Raw genomic sequence first — 13,934 nt, 5'->3', positions numbered from 1 at the left:
CTTGAGCGTGCATAACTATTCACCCAGTCACTAGTCAATACTTTGTAGAGCCACCTTTTGCAGTAATTACAGCTGCAAGTCTCTTGGGGTCTGTCTCTATAAGCGTGGCACATCTAGCCTCTGGGAGTTTTTTCAAGGCAAAACTGCTCCAGCTCCTTCAAGTTGGATGGGTTCCGCTAGTATACAGCAATCTTTAAATCATACCACAGATTCTCAACTGGATTGAGGTCTGGGCTTTGACTAGGCCATTCCAAGACATTTAAATGTTTCCCCTTAAACCACTCAAGTGTTGCTTTAGTAGTATGCTTAGGGTCATTGTCCTGCTGGAAGGTGAACCTCCATCTCAGTCTCAAATCTCTGGAAGACAAACAGGTTTCCCTCAAGAATTTCCCTGTAATTAGCACCATCCATCATTCCTTCAATTCTGACCAGTTTCCCAGTCCCTGCCAATGAAAAACATCCCCACAGCATGATGCTGCCACCACCCTGCTTCACTGTGGGGATGTAGTTCTCGGGGTGATGAGAGGTATTGGGTTTGCGCCAGACATAGCGTTTTCCTTGAAAGCCAAAAGCTAAAATGTAGTCTCATCTGACCAGAGTACCTTCTTCCATATGTTTGGGGAGTCTCCCACATTTTTTAATTTAAGCGATGTCTTTTTTCTGGCCACTCTTCCGTAAAGCCCAGCTCTGTGGAATGTACGGCTTAAAGTACTCCAATCTCCAATGTGGAGCTTTGCAGCTCCTTCAAGGTTATTTTTGGTCTCTTTGTTGCCTGTCTGATTAATGCCCTCCTTGCCTGGTCCATGAGTTTTGGTGGAAAGCCCTCTCTTGGCAGGTTTTTTGTGATGCCATATTCTTGAAATTTTTTAATAATGGATTTAATGGTGCTCCGTGGGATGTTCAAAGTTTAGGATATTCTTTTATAACTCAACCCTGATCTGTACTTCTCCACAGCTTTGTCCCTGACCTGTTTGGAGAGCTTCTTGGTCTTCATGGTGCCACTTACTTTGTGTTGCCACTTGTTTAGTGGTGTTGCAGACTCTGGGGCCTTTCAAAACAGGTGTATACATACTGAGATCTTGTGACAGATCATTTGACTCAGTCATTTTTTTCATTTCACTATTTTGTGTATGTCCATTATATGAAATCCAAATAAAAATCCATTTAAATTACAGGTGGTAATGCAAGAAAATAGCAAAAATGCTAAGGGGGATGAATACTTTTGCAAGGCACTGTAGTGTAGACTCGCTGAGCTGGATTTGGAAACGCATCTGAAGACAGAATTATTAACAGCTCTAAAGAAAAGCAGATGGCACTAAAGTGAACTTGAGAAGAATGCCTCTGTTGTCATAAAACCTGCAGATAAAGGAGGCGCAATTGTCGTTATGGACAAATCCAGATGTGACCAGGAGGTCCTAAGACAACTTAATGGCTCTTGTTTCTACGAACAGATGAACGCATATCCTTCACGAGTATTCCAAACAGATCTCAGACTCTTACTCGAGGAGGGTGAGTTTAATTCAGATATCACCCCTAAAGTTGCACAGTTTCTCCTGAATGAGTGCCCCCTCAAGCCTCTTAACCATCCTGACACGCCAGTTGTCTCCGGTTTGGTAGACTCACAGAAAGGGTCTCCAGTTTTGTAGATCATCACATTAAAGAGTTTGTCCCTAAGCTGAAGTCATACATCAAGGACAGCACTCAGTTCATTGTGTTCACCTATAGCCTCCCCTGTTGAACCCAGGAACTATATTGTGCTCCTAGGACATTAAGACCTTGTATACCACCATGACACACCAACAATGCCTGGAGACCTCAGAACACTATCTTGATACCAGACCAGTACACAACCTCCCCACAAGCTTCACCGTCAGCCTGGCTTCTTCTGTTTTGAAAAACAACAATAATAGGCCCTACCTTCGACTGGCAAGGGAACAAAGATGGCTTTTATATAGTTATGCTAATCTTTTTGTTGGCAGACTAGAATAATGTTTTTTTATAGGACCCTAACATGAACTGTTTTCTCCCCCATTATTGTTACTTGGACATGTTATATCAATCATGTTTTTTTTACTATAACAAGGGAGACATTACAATGTTGGAGGTTTATAAATGATCATTTTAGATGTCTGAAATTTACTATGAATTATAACACTGAAACGATGACCTTTTTGGACATAATGGTCACCAAAAAATGTGTGTTTTATCCTGTGATCTGTATACCAAACCCACAGACTGCAACATCCTTTTACATGAAAACCACTATCACCCTACCTCTGAAGAAAAGCCTTTAGCTTTAGCAGGTGGTAACTTGTGGAAGAGATACCAAGCTAGAATGCAGTTTTAACCAATCGGCATTCAGGATTAGACCCACCCGTTGTACAAGAAAGGAATAACCAACGTGTGCTGGATAAATTGGAAGATTTGCATTTTCAAAAGGGAATGGTTACAAGAAGCTGAAGTCAAATTAGAACAGAGAATCCGGGAAAGATCCCACTGGTTCAGAACAGGAGAAGGAAAAAGCCATGTCGTATATATTGCACAACCCTTACTCCCAAGACAAGTACTATAAAGAATGTTATATTTAAACACTGGTATATTTTACAAAGTCGTGCCCTTTAAGAAAATCTATTTAAGGAGATAATAAATAGAGGGGTGCTGGATGCCCAGCAGTGGGGGGAATTTAAGTGTGGTAATTGTATTAATTGTCAACTCATAAGAAACATTAAAATGGTACAATCGCCCTGTCAGAGCAAGAGAACGGAAATGAGCAGTTTCACAACTTGTAAAACCAAGAATGTTGTTTATATGTTAAACTGAATCCCTTATGGAAAGCATCATTGAACACAGACGCTCGATCAAAAGAGAAGATCATAAAAAATCCAGTGGCCAGACATTTTAAAGAAGCAAATGATTGGTATTGAGAAAATGTCCCTGGGTCCAAGAGGTGGTGTTATTAATCCATTTAGAAAGCGTAGAGAGGCGTTTTATAGATTCCATTTTCAAATATTTCTTTCCTACTGGTACTGTATGAGCGAGGAATTCATTCTCAAGGATTTCCTCTAGAAAGCATATCTCTTCTTTTTCCTTATTTATCATTGGTAATGTCGTGAGTGTCTGTTTACATTGTCAGGTGGTATTATTCTCAACTGACTTTATCATTGGGCGGATTCGATTATCTGAACCGAATGGAACCGGCCAAAGGCCCGTTACGTCACCAGGTGAACGCGGGGAGAGAAGAGCGGCCTTCTCGTTACAAAAATAATGCAATCAACTTCACCAGGTGCAAAACATGCCTACACGGGCACCCGGGCAAGATTAATAGAACCCCCTTACAGAAAACAAATGTACATGTTCCATTGTTCAGTACAACATAATATCACAATCTATTGGTCAGTCTACACTAATAATAATTGGTTAGATTCATGTAAGTCATCCAACCTAACGTTTGATGTTATTTTTGTGTTTTCACATTCCATTGGTCAGTGCAACATGCACTCACAATCAATTGGTCTTTCTACTGTTTTAACCTATCACATGTTTTTATTAGCATTTTCTTTGTGATTGGTCCCTGAGGCCACTTTGAAACGTACAAAATCCTCATTCCTTCTTATTTCTGTAAAAACCCTAAAGAAAGATAAAATATGAAACATGTTGGTACGATTAATTGCAATAAAGCTTTTTTATTTAAATCAATTTGTTCTCCAAGTATTGCTGATCTCCTCTACCTCTACTGAAGGAGCTCACTGAGGCGGAGATTATGGAAATCTTCCTCTAGCAGGTTTAACATGTATTTTGCTCAATGCATAAGGTAATATGATCTGCTCTAATGCTGTGCAGCTCTGGGGCCTCTCACATTCACTGCTATCATTCACAAATCCATGTCCAGCTATCTCTCACACACACACACACAGCCCTGAATTATGGTTGCACAAGGCCACATGTCTCTCTTGTCCACTCCATCATGCCAACAGCCATAAATTAAGATGGTGAGCTCACACTTTGGGGTAAATTTATTGTTTCGTGATTAAGAGGCCTCAATTTGAGGCCAGATACAGTAGGTTTATAAGGCAAAAAACAACCAAACATTTCCACATTTGGAGTTATGACTGACAGCTCGGGCCATGTCTACCTGCCTCTTCAGAATGCCAACAGGATTCTGTGTGTATTGATATTTGTATTTCAACTACAGTATATCCCCCTCTTCTTGGTTTTCCTCATATGTAGCCCTATAGGGGATATACTTTACTGTGTAACGCTGATTCTGATCATTTTAACCCTTGCCATGGCCTGACATTTGTGTGTACAGTGAGGTGGTATGGAAGAAGACCTTACCAGGGACAGTCACACAACCATCACTGAAGGAGATGTCATCTATGGCCACGATCTCAGAGGGGTCACTGTCACCAGAGAGCTCCCCTAGAATGATGACCTGTAATACACAGGACAGAGGAACATCATACAGTGTGTGTGTGTGTGTGTGTGTGTGTGTGTGTGTGTGTGTGTGCGTGCAGTGGCATGTCCAGGGGGTGGCCACAGCCCTCCCTGAAATCTGATTGGCCACCCCAGTAGCCCCCCCACAAATTCTGAGCTCTGATAGGTCATCTCTGAATATATTGATCATTTTGACCAAGACGCTCACCGACAGCGAGACGCCTCAATCTCACTGTAGAAAGCATCCGAACGAACGAAACAGCGCCCCTGTCTTAGTATGTGACATGTCATATTATTTTAGGTCAGACATCATCAGATACATGGGTTACAGATACTAAGACAGAGGGGTGCTGTTTGCCTCGCTCAGATGCTTTCTCTGGTGAAATAGCCTCTTGCGAATTGATGGACAATTATGAACCACGGATAGACACGAATGAGAAATCATTTATACGCTTGTTTCTTTTTGCATTGTTAAAATTGTTGGGGGGGCCTGGCTCCCCTTGGCATCCATTAATACATGCCACTCTGTAGTCTGAATGTCATTAAACGCCCACATCAGTAGAATACTTTTTGGAGTTGAAAGACAAATGGCAAAATAAGTCATCGTTTTAGTCAAAGTATGATATATTTGGGCTTGATGTGCCAAATCCGAATGTGTGACTTTAAATGTTTCCGTGAGTTTTACGTGCCTTTTCCTATGAGATAATGTGCAAATTATTTTCAGCCAACATTTTGTTTCAGGGCGTGGTTTTATTGAAATGTTATGCCGTCCTCAGTGCATTCAAGACAAATCGGTCATCCAACTCAGAATTCCAAGTTGGAAACTATGGCATATTTTTAGAGCTCTGCTTTTCCAACCTGAAGATCACTGACATCATGATTTGACCTATTTTTTTCTCTGAGTTGCAAGTTGTTTTGAAAGCACCATTAACACCCACCTGCATTGCAATGTTCAATCATCAGAAACACCTGTTGTCCTCTGAGAGCCAAACAGCTTTTCTATGTAGCCGACACCTGGGTTTCCACTAGATAAAACAGCCACCAAGTCAAAATAGGCTATATTGTACAGATTCATGAAAAAAAATGCTTTTTGAGTTTAGATTTAGGCTAATGGTAGAAGTGTGGTAAAGGTTAGGGTTAAGGTGAGAGTTAGGTTTAAAATTTGATTTTAAGAAAATTGTAAGGATCGACGCTGGAGACGAGAAGCAGGTGCAGGGAGTGAACATATGACCATGGACAGGAACAGAATATGGACAGCGTCTGGACAGGGGAAACAGAAACGACAATAATGCAGACACGGGGAACAAAGTGAGGAGCAGACAGAAATAGGGAAGTCAATCAACAAAGTGAAGGAGTCCATGTGAGTCCAGTGAGCGCTGATGCGCGTAATGATGTTGACAGGTGTGTGTAATGAAGGGCAGCCTGGCGCCCTTGAGCGCCAGAGAGGGAGAGCGGGAGCTGGTGTGACAGAAAATTATGACTTTGTACCAACATACTGTATACTACACACTTAATGAGTATATCCACATACTAATAGTTCATTTTAGTATACTGTAAACAAACTGTATCCTTTTAGTTGTGTACTAGCGCTTCGCCTGTCTACTGAAAGTTGATGCTGTTGCTATGCAACTTCTTGCTAGCTTGTTAGCATAACAAATTACTAAACTATCTTACGACTTCATTAACCATGTCCATTGAGAATGCACAACGACTATTTTTATTTTATTTAACTTTTATTTAACCAGTAAGGGCTCATTGAGATTTGAAATCTCTTTTTCAAGAGCGTCCTGGCCAAGATAGGCAGCACCAAGTCATGACACAATTACAGACAGACAACATGAAAAACTACAAGTAATCTAGTAAAAACCATAGAATTCACAAGAGTATAACAAAATCATAAAACAGCAAATTAAAAACATTGACAGGTCAGGGAATAAGTCTCAAAATCCTTCATCAGTGATTTAAAAACACCAATCGGAACAAGTTCTTCCAGTTTAGAAGTATTTTGTAAGGCGTTCCAAGCCGATGGCGCAGAGTACATAAAAGCCCTTTTACCAAATTCAGTTCGGACATTTGGAACAGTTAGCAGGATAAAGTCCTGCGAATGAAGAGAGTACCCACCACATTTCTGAACAATAAAAATGCCCAAATAAAATGGTAGTAAACTCCAAATGGCTTTGACTATACGGTTTAGCTAAGCTAAGAATGACGTGAATAATCAAGTCAATAAACATTGGGTAGTTAGATAGCATATAGTTATACCGGCAAGTTCAATGTATTAGTAGCCAACTAACATTAGGTAGCTCGCTAAAATACCGGTACATACAAGCAACAGCTGTAATGACATGCTTTGTGGTTCGTAAGGCTAGTCAGTCAACATAATGTGTAACGGGAACTCATCTGAAAAGTTATGACTTTATCACATTGCTCAACATTTTCTTAACATTTGTCATAATTAGTTAAAGCAATGAATATGTATCCGCTCTTGTCGGACTTCAGCTGCATATTTTCCACCATGTTCTTCAAATCTGAAAACATTGCGAAGCCAGGCCCATTTTCTGAAGAATTGCATCATGGACGGAAATAGTGTCCTCTTGTATACTTCTTATTTTTGGAACTTTTGGATACTAACCATCTCCATACTATGACCAATAAGCATACTACATGCTCAATTTACGTCACGAATAGTACGGTTAGTGCAGTTAGTATGAGTATTTGAACACAGCTCATGTCTCAATTGTCTCAAGACTTACAAATCCTTCTTTAACCTGTCTCCTCCCTTTTATTTACACTGATTGAAGTGGATATAACAGGAGACATTAAAAAGGGATCGTAGCTTTCACCTGGATTCTCCTGGTCAGTCTATATCATGGAAAGAGCAGGTGTTCCTAATGTTGTACACCCAGTGTATAGCTAGCTAGCTTCCTGAAATGATAAGAGAGAACAAAGAATATAGCTATTTGGTGATGTCCGTGTGCATGTCCAAATATTAATGACATTAGGAATACGACACGGTATCACTGGATTTATCAAACAGAAAGAGTCAGACAAACGTCAACCCTCAACATGTCAAAAGGTTGTATAGGCACGGTTTAGCTGAGACTCATCTCCTGACAGGTAGACTGGTAGGCTTTTTCTGAAATAGTTATTTTCACCTGACAGTAAAGGAGCCCGTCTTAACTGATGGTGCTTTCACCTCTAGGATAATGTCCGCTCTAGGACAGGAATGACTTGAAATAGGTGGGGCATCTTCATCTGAGGTGGACCTTTGAGATGATGGTGGTTGTAATAGATGTCCCTTTCCAGTCAAAATGGCGGGTGCACAGCGCGCCATTCGGACGCTGGCCTTGTTTTGAAGTGCACGAACGTGCGCAGGTAACCTACTTAATCTCCTTTTGAAGTGATTTGTTTGACAACTAGATAAAAACATTATGACTGGTTGTGTTAATGACACATTAAAAAGGTAATACATTTTGACTGTTAAATTATGTGTTTTTACTATAAAGGCCATATATGGGAGGTCCCATGAAAAAGAGACTCCCGAATGTCACGGTATAATTTGCACTCTGGATGGCACCTTCCAGTGGATTTACCGCTGTATGCTAATTCCCTTATATAAAATCCTGACCTTGAGTGCAAGCACTGTAACAAGACTTTTGGAATTGATTTATGATTTATTTGAAGAGGAAAAGTTTAGGGATGGCCAAACCTATGCTGAAGCATTTCATGTGTTGAAACATCATAATTATATAGAACAAAAATTCCACCCTCCATCGATTAAGGTTCAAAATGTTATTGCCCCCCCCCCCCCCCCCCCCGACTGGGTCTGTGCCCCACCTTGGCCACCCTATTCAAAAATGTTCTGGACATGCCACTGTGTATGTGTGGTGTTCATGCGCACTTGTGTCCACCAGTGTGTATGGTTAATAGTGCACTTAGCTAAGGCATCTTAGGACTGAGTTCATCTGACCAAACCTTTATCTCTCTTCCTGTCTCCGCTATCAGCCTAATTCGCCATTGTTCTGTTCAAAGTCCACAGGCTACATCTTCCACAGTGGAGTTTTACAACTCATCTGATTAGGACTGATTTATGACTACATGAATCAATGGCTTGTGTCATACCCACATCAGCATTATTCTATGACTCAACCTTTCATATTTCTGTCAACAAGAGACTGATGATGCATGTTGCATATCACCCTCATTCTGACGGACAGATCATTGGACAGATTCCATTCCAAGTCGCTGTATCGATTTAATTCAAAACTCTAATTTCATCAAACTGAATCGCCATGTACTGTATGATCGGAAAATGAATTTGCGTCTCAAAGTGAAACTGAGTGTCAGCATACAAGCAGAGTTGACCTCTATTACATGAATCATTCAGCCATTTTGGAGCTGTGGAGATGTGGAGCTGGATAGTCCCTGTAGCAGATGGTCGAGACAAAGATAACAGAAGGGGGTGAGGGACCAGACCCGGTCTGTGTCTGTAGAGCAGAGGAGGACACTATTAGTAGGTTTCAACTCAGTCCAGATGGCTAGAGTAGAGTCCATTTGGGTCAGAACAATCTAAGAGGCTCTGGACCCCCATTTAATGCTACACGCTGTACCTGACAGCTTTATGCCTCAACGGTCAACAATGACAATTACATGCAAAAACCACAAACAGAGACAAAGGGACAGGGGGATACCTAGTCAGTTGTACAACTGAATGCCTTCAACTGAAATGCGTCTTCTGCATCTAACCCAACCCCTCTGAATCAGAGAGGTGCGGGGGGCTGCCATAATCGGCATCCATGTCTTCCGTGCCTGGGGGACAGTGGGCTAACTGCCTTGCTCAGGGGCAGAATGACAGATTTTTAGAGCTCTTGATCTGTGATGTCTGCAATCCAATTGATGATTGCATGTACACTATATATGCACAAAAGTATGTGGACACCACTTCACACCCGTTGCTGACAGGTATAAAATTGAGCACACCGCCATGCAATCTCCAAAGACAAACACTGTCAGTCAAATGTCCTTACTGAAGAGCTCAGTGACTTTCAATGTGGCACTGTCATAGGATGCCACCTTTGCAACAAGTCAGTTCGTCAAATGTCTGCTTTGTTAGAGCTGTAAGTGCTGTTATTGTCAAGTGAAAACATCTAGGAGCAACAATGGCTCAGCTGCGACGTGGTAGGCCACACAAACTCACAGAAAGGGACCGCCGAGTGCTAAAGCGCGTAAAAATGGTCTGTCCTCGGTTGCAACACTCACTACCGAGTTCCAAACTGCCTCTGGAAGCAACGTCAGCACAAGAACTGTTAGTCGGGAGTTTCATGAAATGGGTTTCCATGGCCGAGCAGCCACACACAAGCCTAAGGTCACCATGCGCAATGCCAAGCGTTGTCTGGAGTGGTGTAAAGCTCGCCACCATTAGACTCTGGAGCAGTGGAATTGCGTCCTCTGGAGTGATGAATCACACTTCACCATCTGGCAGTCCGAACGGATCAATCTGGGTTTGGTGGATGCCAGGAGAACGCTACCTGCTCAAATGCATAGTGCCAACACTAAAGTGTGGTGGAGGAGAAATAATGGTCTGGGGCTGTTTTTCATGGTTTGGGCTAGGGCCCTTAGTTCCAGTGAAGGGAAATCTTAACGCTACAGCATACAATGACATTCTAGATGATTCTGTGTTTCCAACTTTGTGGCAACAGATTGGGGAAGGCCCTTTCCTGTTTCAGCATGACAATGCCCCCGTGCACAAAGCGAGGTCCATACAGAAATGGTTTGTCGAGATCGGTGTGGAAGTACTTGACTGGCCTGCACAGAGCCCTGACCTCAAACCCATCGAAGACCTTTGGGATGATTTGGAATGCCGACTGCGAGCCAGACCTAATCGCCCAACATCAGCGCCTGATCTCACTAATGCTCTTGTGGCTGAAAGAAAGCAAATCCCCGCAGCAATGTTCCAATATCTAGTGAAAAGCCTTCCCAGAAGAGTGGAGGCTGTTATAGCAGCAAAGGGGGGACCAACTCCATATTAATGCCCATGATTTTGGAATGAGATGTTTGACTAGCAAGTGTCCACATACTTTTGGTCATGCAGTATATGACCTACCAAACGGTACAGCCAGTTAACTGTATGGTTTGTGATTGTGAATGACAGGGGAAAGTTGTGAGGCAGGTTGATACAGACCTGGAATTGGTGAGCACTGGTGAAAGGTATCACTGTCCGTAGCCATGTGTGTGCCTGTGTTTTTGACCGGTTCCACGCCGAGTGGCTCCAACCGAGCGGGTATTTTTGGGTCAGGACCTGTAAAGACCCACTCACCACCCCTACATGGTGATAGAAGGTCACCTGTAGAGGGGAGGACATGTGGCATGTCAGTAAAGGAGGGTGACAGCCAGTTAACACAATGGCAGGATTAACCGGGTGTTATTAAAGCTGTTTTACCCAGCATGTCTTTGAGGGCAGGAACACAGGACTCCTCAAGTAAGCCTGTGCTGTCTCTCCTGTCACAGGCCACAGAGCCAGGTAATGAGCTGGAGGCGCGAGAGAGAGAGAGAGAGAGAGATAGTAAAAAGAACTAGAAAGAATCTTATAAAATGTTCAATGTTCTTGAGTGCTCGTGTACTTGGAGTTGGCAAATCTGTGCATCATGTTCCAGAATGGCCCAAATCATTTACCAAAGTAGCTTCTGAAATTCTGAGTTCATCATTGCGGTACCTGATTGGTTGTTGTGGTCGTGTTTGGGTCCGGTGGTGTTGAACCCTGTTCTTCTGGTCCATCCTAAGTGTGTTTCCGAGCTGGGTAACAGGTCACAGAACCCCTGCTCAAAGTCACACCTAGTGTATCCAGAACCTTCACCCCCACAAAAATATTATAACCACCAAGAACATTCATAAACACAGAACACAGCAGGTCGGCCATTGGACACCGTGAGTCTGTCCCCCAAATGGTACCCTATTCCCTATATACAGTAGTTGACTACTTTTGACCACAGCCCTATGGACTACATAGTAGTTTAAGAGCCCTCTGAGGTGCAGGGTTCCACTGTAGGTTGTATTGTATTCATCATAAAGAACCATTTGTTTAGCAGATCTGCTTATGCTCCCTAAAGCGCTATGTCAAAACTGCGGTGTTGGCCTCCCGAGTGCACTGCATCGAGATTGCTAGCTGTGCTACTAGAGATCCTGGTTTGAGCCCAGGCTCTGTCACAGCCGGCAGCGACCAGGAGACGCATGGGGCGGCGCACAATTGGCCCAGCGCCGTCCGGGTTAGGGGAGGGTTTGGCAGGCAGGGATATCCTTGTCCCATTTCGTTCTAGTGACTACAGTGGCGGGCCGGGCGCATGCACGCTGACACGGTCGCCAGGTGTACGGTGTTTCCTCCAGACACATTGGTGTGGCTGGCTTTCGGGTTAAGCAGGCATTGTGTCAAGAAGCAGTGCGGCTTGGTTGGGTCGTGTTTCGGAGGACGCATGGCTCTCGACCTTCGCCTCTCCCGAGTCCGTACAGGAGTTGCAGCAATGAGACAAGACTGTACAATGAGACACTACAGTACTTTTGACCAGAGCCCTATGGGTCATGGTCAAAAGTAATACACCATTTAGGGGACTAGGGAGCCATTTGGGACTCAGACATATTGGAATGCATGGAGCTGAAGCAGTGTAGGACTAGTACCATAAATATTGATCTGTCTGTCTGTCTTTAATAGGGCTACTCTAGGTAGTCATGTGGTTCGCCAGCCTAGGTGTTAGAACATGTGCATGTGGTAAACATTCTGTGCATTTCCATTGGCGCAAAGCACAGGAAATCTCCTCATTTGAATACACATCTCTCCCCCATTTCATGTGACCATATAATGGTAATTTTTTATATATATATATATATATTCCATAAACATGAGCCTGTGTCCCGCCCTGACCTTAGAGATCCTTGTTATTCTCTATGTCTGGTTAGGTCAGGGTGTGATTTGGGTGGGAATTCTATGTTCTCTATTTCTTTGTGTTTGCCCGCATGTGGTTCCCAATCAGAGGCAGCTGTCTTTCATTGTCTCTGATTGGGGATCATACTTAGGCAGCCCTTTTGCCCTCCTTCAGTGTGGGATCTTGTCTTTGTTTGAGTGCATGTAGTTTGCACGATGAAGCGATTCGGTTCGGCATATTGGTTTTCTTGGTGGAACATTTAAATAAAAGAATGTACGCCTACCACGCTGCACCTTGGTCTAACGACATACGTTAAAGCCTGTTTATAGGTCTACTGTGAAATAAGGACTATCTATGTGATGAACACTAAGAATTTAAATTGCTCTGAGGTGATAGGTATTCTAGGTTTCTAGGAACGAAGCGTGGAAAACCTTCTCATGTTTTTTATATCTGAAGGGACAAATATTTTCAAAAATACAATCAAAGACCTCTTCAAATATCTTTTCAGCTCACAGTTTCAGCTCACAATTTTTTGGACAGTGCCATGTTCTCTTCTGTAGGACTGCATTTAGATTGAGCAAACTGAACGCAGGGTTTGATTTTCATAATGTTCAGTTTGAAGTGTTGTTTGGTAAGACAGTCATGACACAGCACATACAATCTCTGATCAAATAATCTTTATCTGTGTCCCCTCAAAAATGGAGGCTACTTTTACATGTTATGTAGGTTTTACGCATAATCTCAGAACGTTAATCTTATCACACAATTCCAAATTTACATACACACACACCCTAATTAGTGGTTTATTCTTTGGCCGAATAATCAACGATTCAACAGTAGTCTGTAATCAACAATAACGGAAAGACAAACTATGAATGTAAATCACTGACTCATTGAGCTGTATACTCACAATTTCTCTCATCGCTGCCATCCCCACAGTAGTCAGTGAAGTCACACACATGGTCCTCAGACACACACCAGCCCTGTTCACATGTAAACTCTCCTGGCCAGCAGGTCCCAGCACACACAGAGACACAGAGCAGAGAGCAGGCCAGCAGGCACAGAGAACTCCGCAGTAAAGTCATCAGGTAGGTTATTCCAATACTCAGGCTAGTCCACAATCACACGCTCACCCTTCACTTCCATAAAACCATGTTATTTTTTTTTTTACAAAAGAACGAGTAAAATACACGACAAAAGTAGCCCCTCGCCAGTCACAGTTTACTTAGATTGAAAGCGAACGCGTTTTTGCAGCTGTTGTTCCTAGTCAATAAATTGCTTTTATGACTGTTACTCAATGGCCTGTGTGTGTGTCCCTGAGTCTGGGACTGTAAGGCTGTCCCTGTGGCTGTAATAAAAGCCTTACAGAATGTAAGTAGTCAAATGTATCCCTCTCAACAATTTTTCAAGCTCTAGTCATTTGCATAGGATGTTTTGTATTTATTGCGCTGTCAGTGCAATTGAAGACCGCTAGCGCCTTGCACATAATCTACATTTGTCCTTTCACAGACACTCTTATCCAGAGTGACTCACAGGAGCAATTCGGGTTAAGTGCCTTGCTAAAGGGCACATCGGCAGTGTTTTCAC

General features: G+C 42.8%; 1 protein-coding gene across 1 annotated transcript in view; it reads right to left on the bottom strand.

Moving 5' to 3' along the window:
• LOC139366771 (MAM and LDL receptor class A domain containing 1) overlaps window positions 1-13,432 on the bottom strand; it is a 123,965-nt gene extending 110,533 nt beyond the window's left edge. The window contains exons 1-5 of the mRNA XM_071104475.1: window positions 13,258-13,432; window positions 11,147-11,281; window positions 10,874-10,962; window positions 10,616-10,777; window positions 4,336-4,432 (exon numbers count right to left, since the gene is read on the bottom strand). Coding sequence (XP_070960576.1) covers window positions 4,336-4,432; window positions 10,616-10,777; window positions 10,874-10,962; window positions 11,147-11,281; window positions 13,258-13,432 — 658 coding nt within the window. The remainder of the gene's footprint in view (window positions 1-4,335; window positions 4,433-10,615; window positions 10,778-10,873; window positions 10,963-11,146; window positions 11,282-13,257) is intronic.
• Between the last annotated feature and the right edge of the window lie 502 nt (window positions 13,433-13,934).

Source organism: Oncorhynchus clarkii, chromosome 15, assembly GCF_045791955.1.
Source record: "Oncorhynchus clarkii lewisi isolate Uvic-CL-2024 chromosome 15, UVic_Ocla_1.0, whole genome shotgun sequence".
Lineage (NCBI taxonomy): Eukaryota > Metazoa > Chordata > Actinopteri > Salmoniformes > Salmonidae > Oncorhynchus > Oncorhynchus clarkii.
The sequence above is the reverse complement of the archived record's forward strand: the minus strand, read 5'-3'. Positions and strand labels throughout refer to the sequence as shown.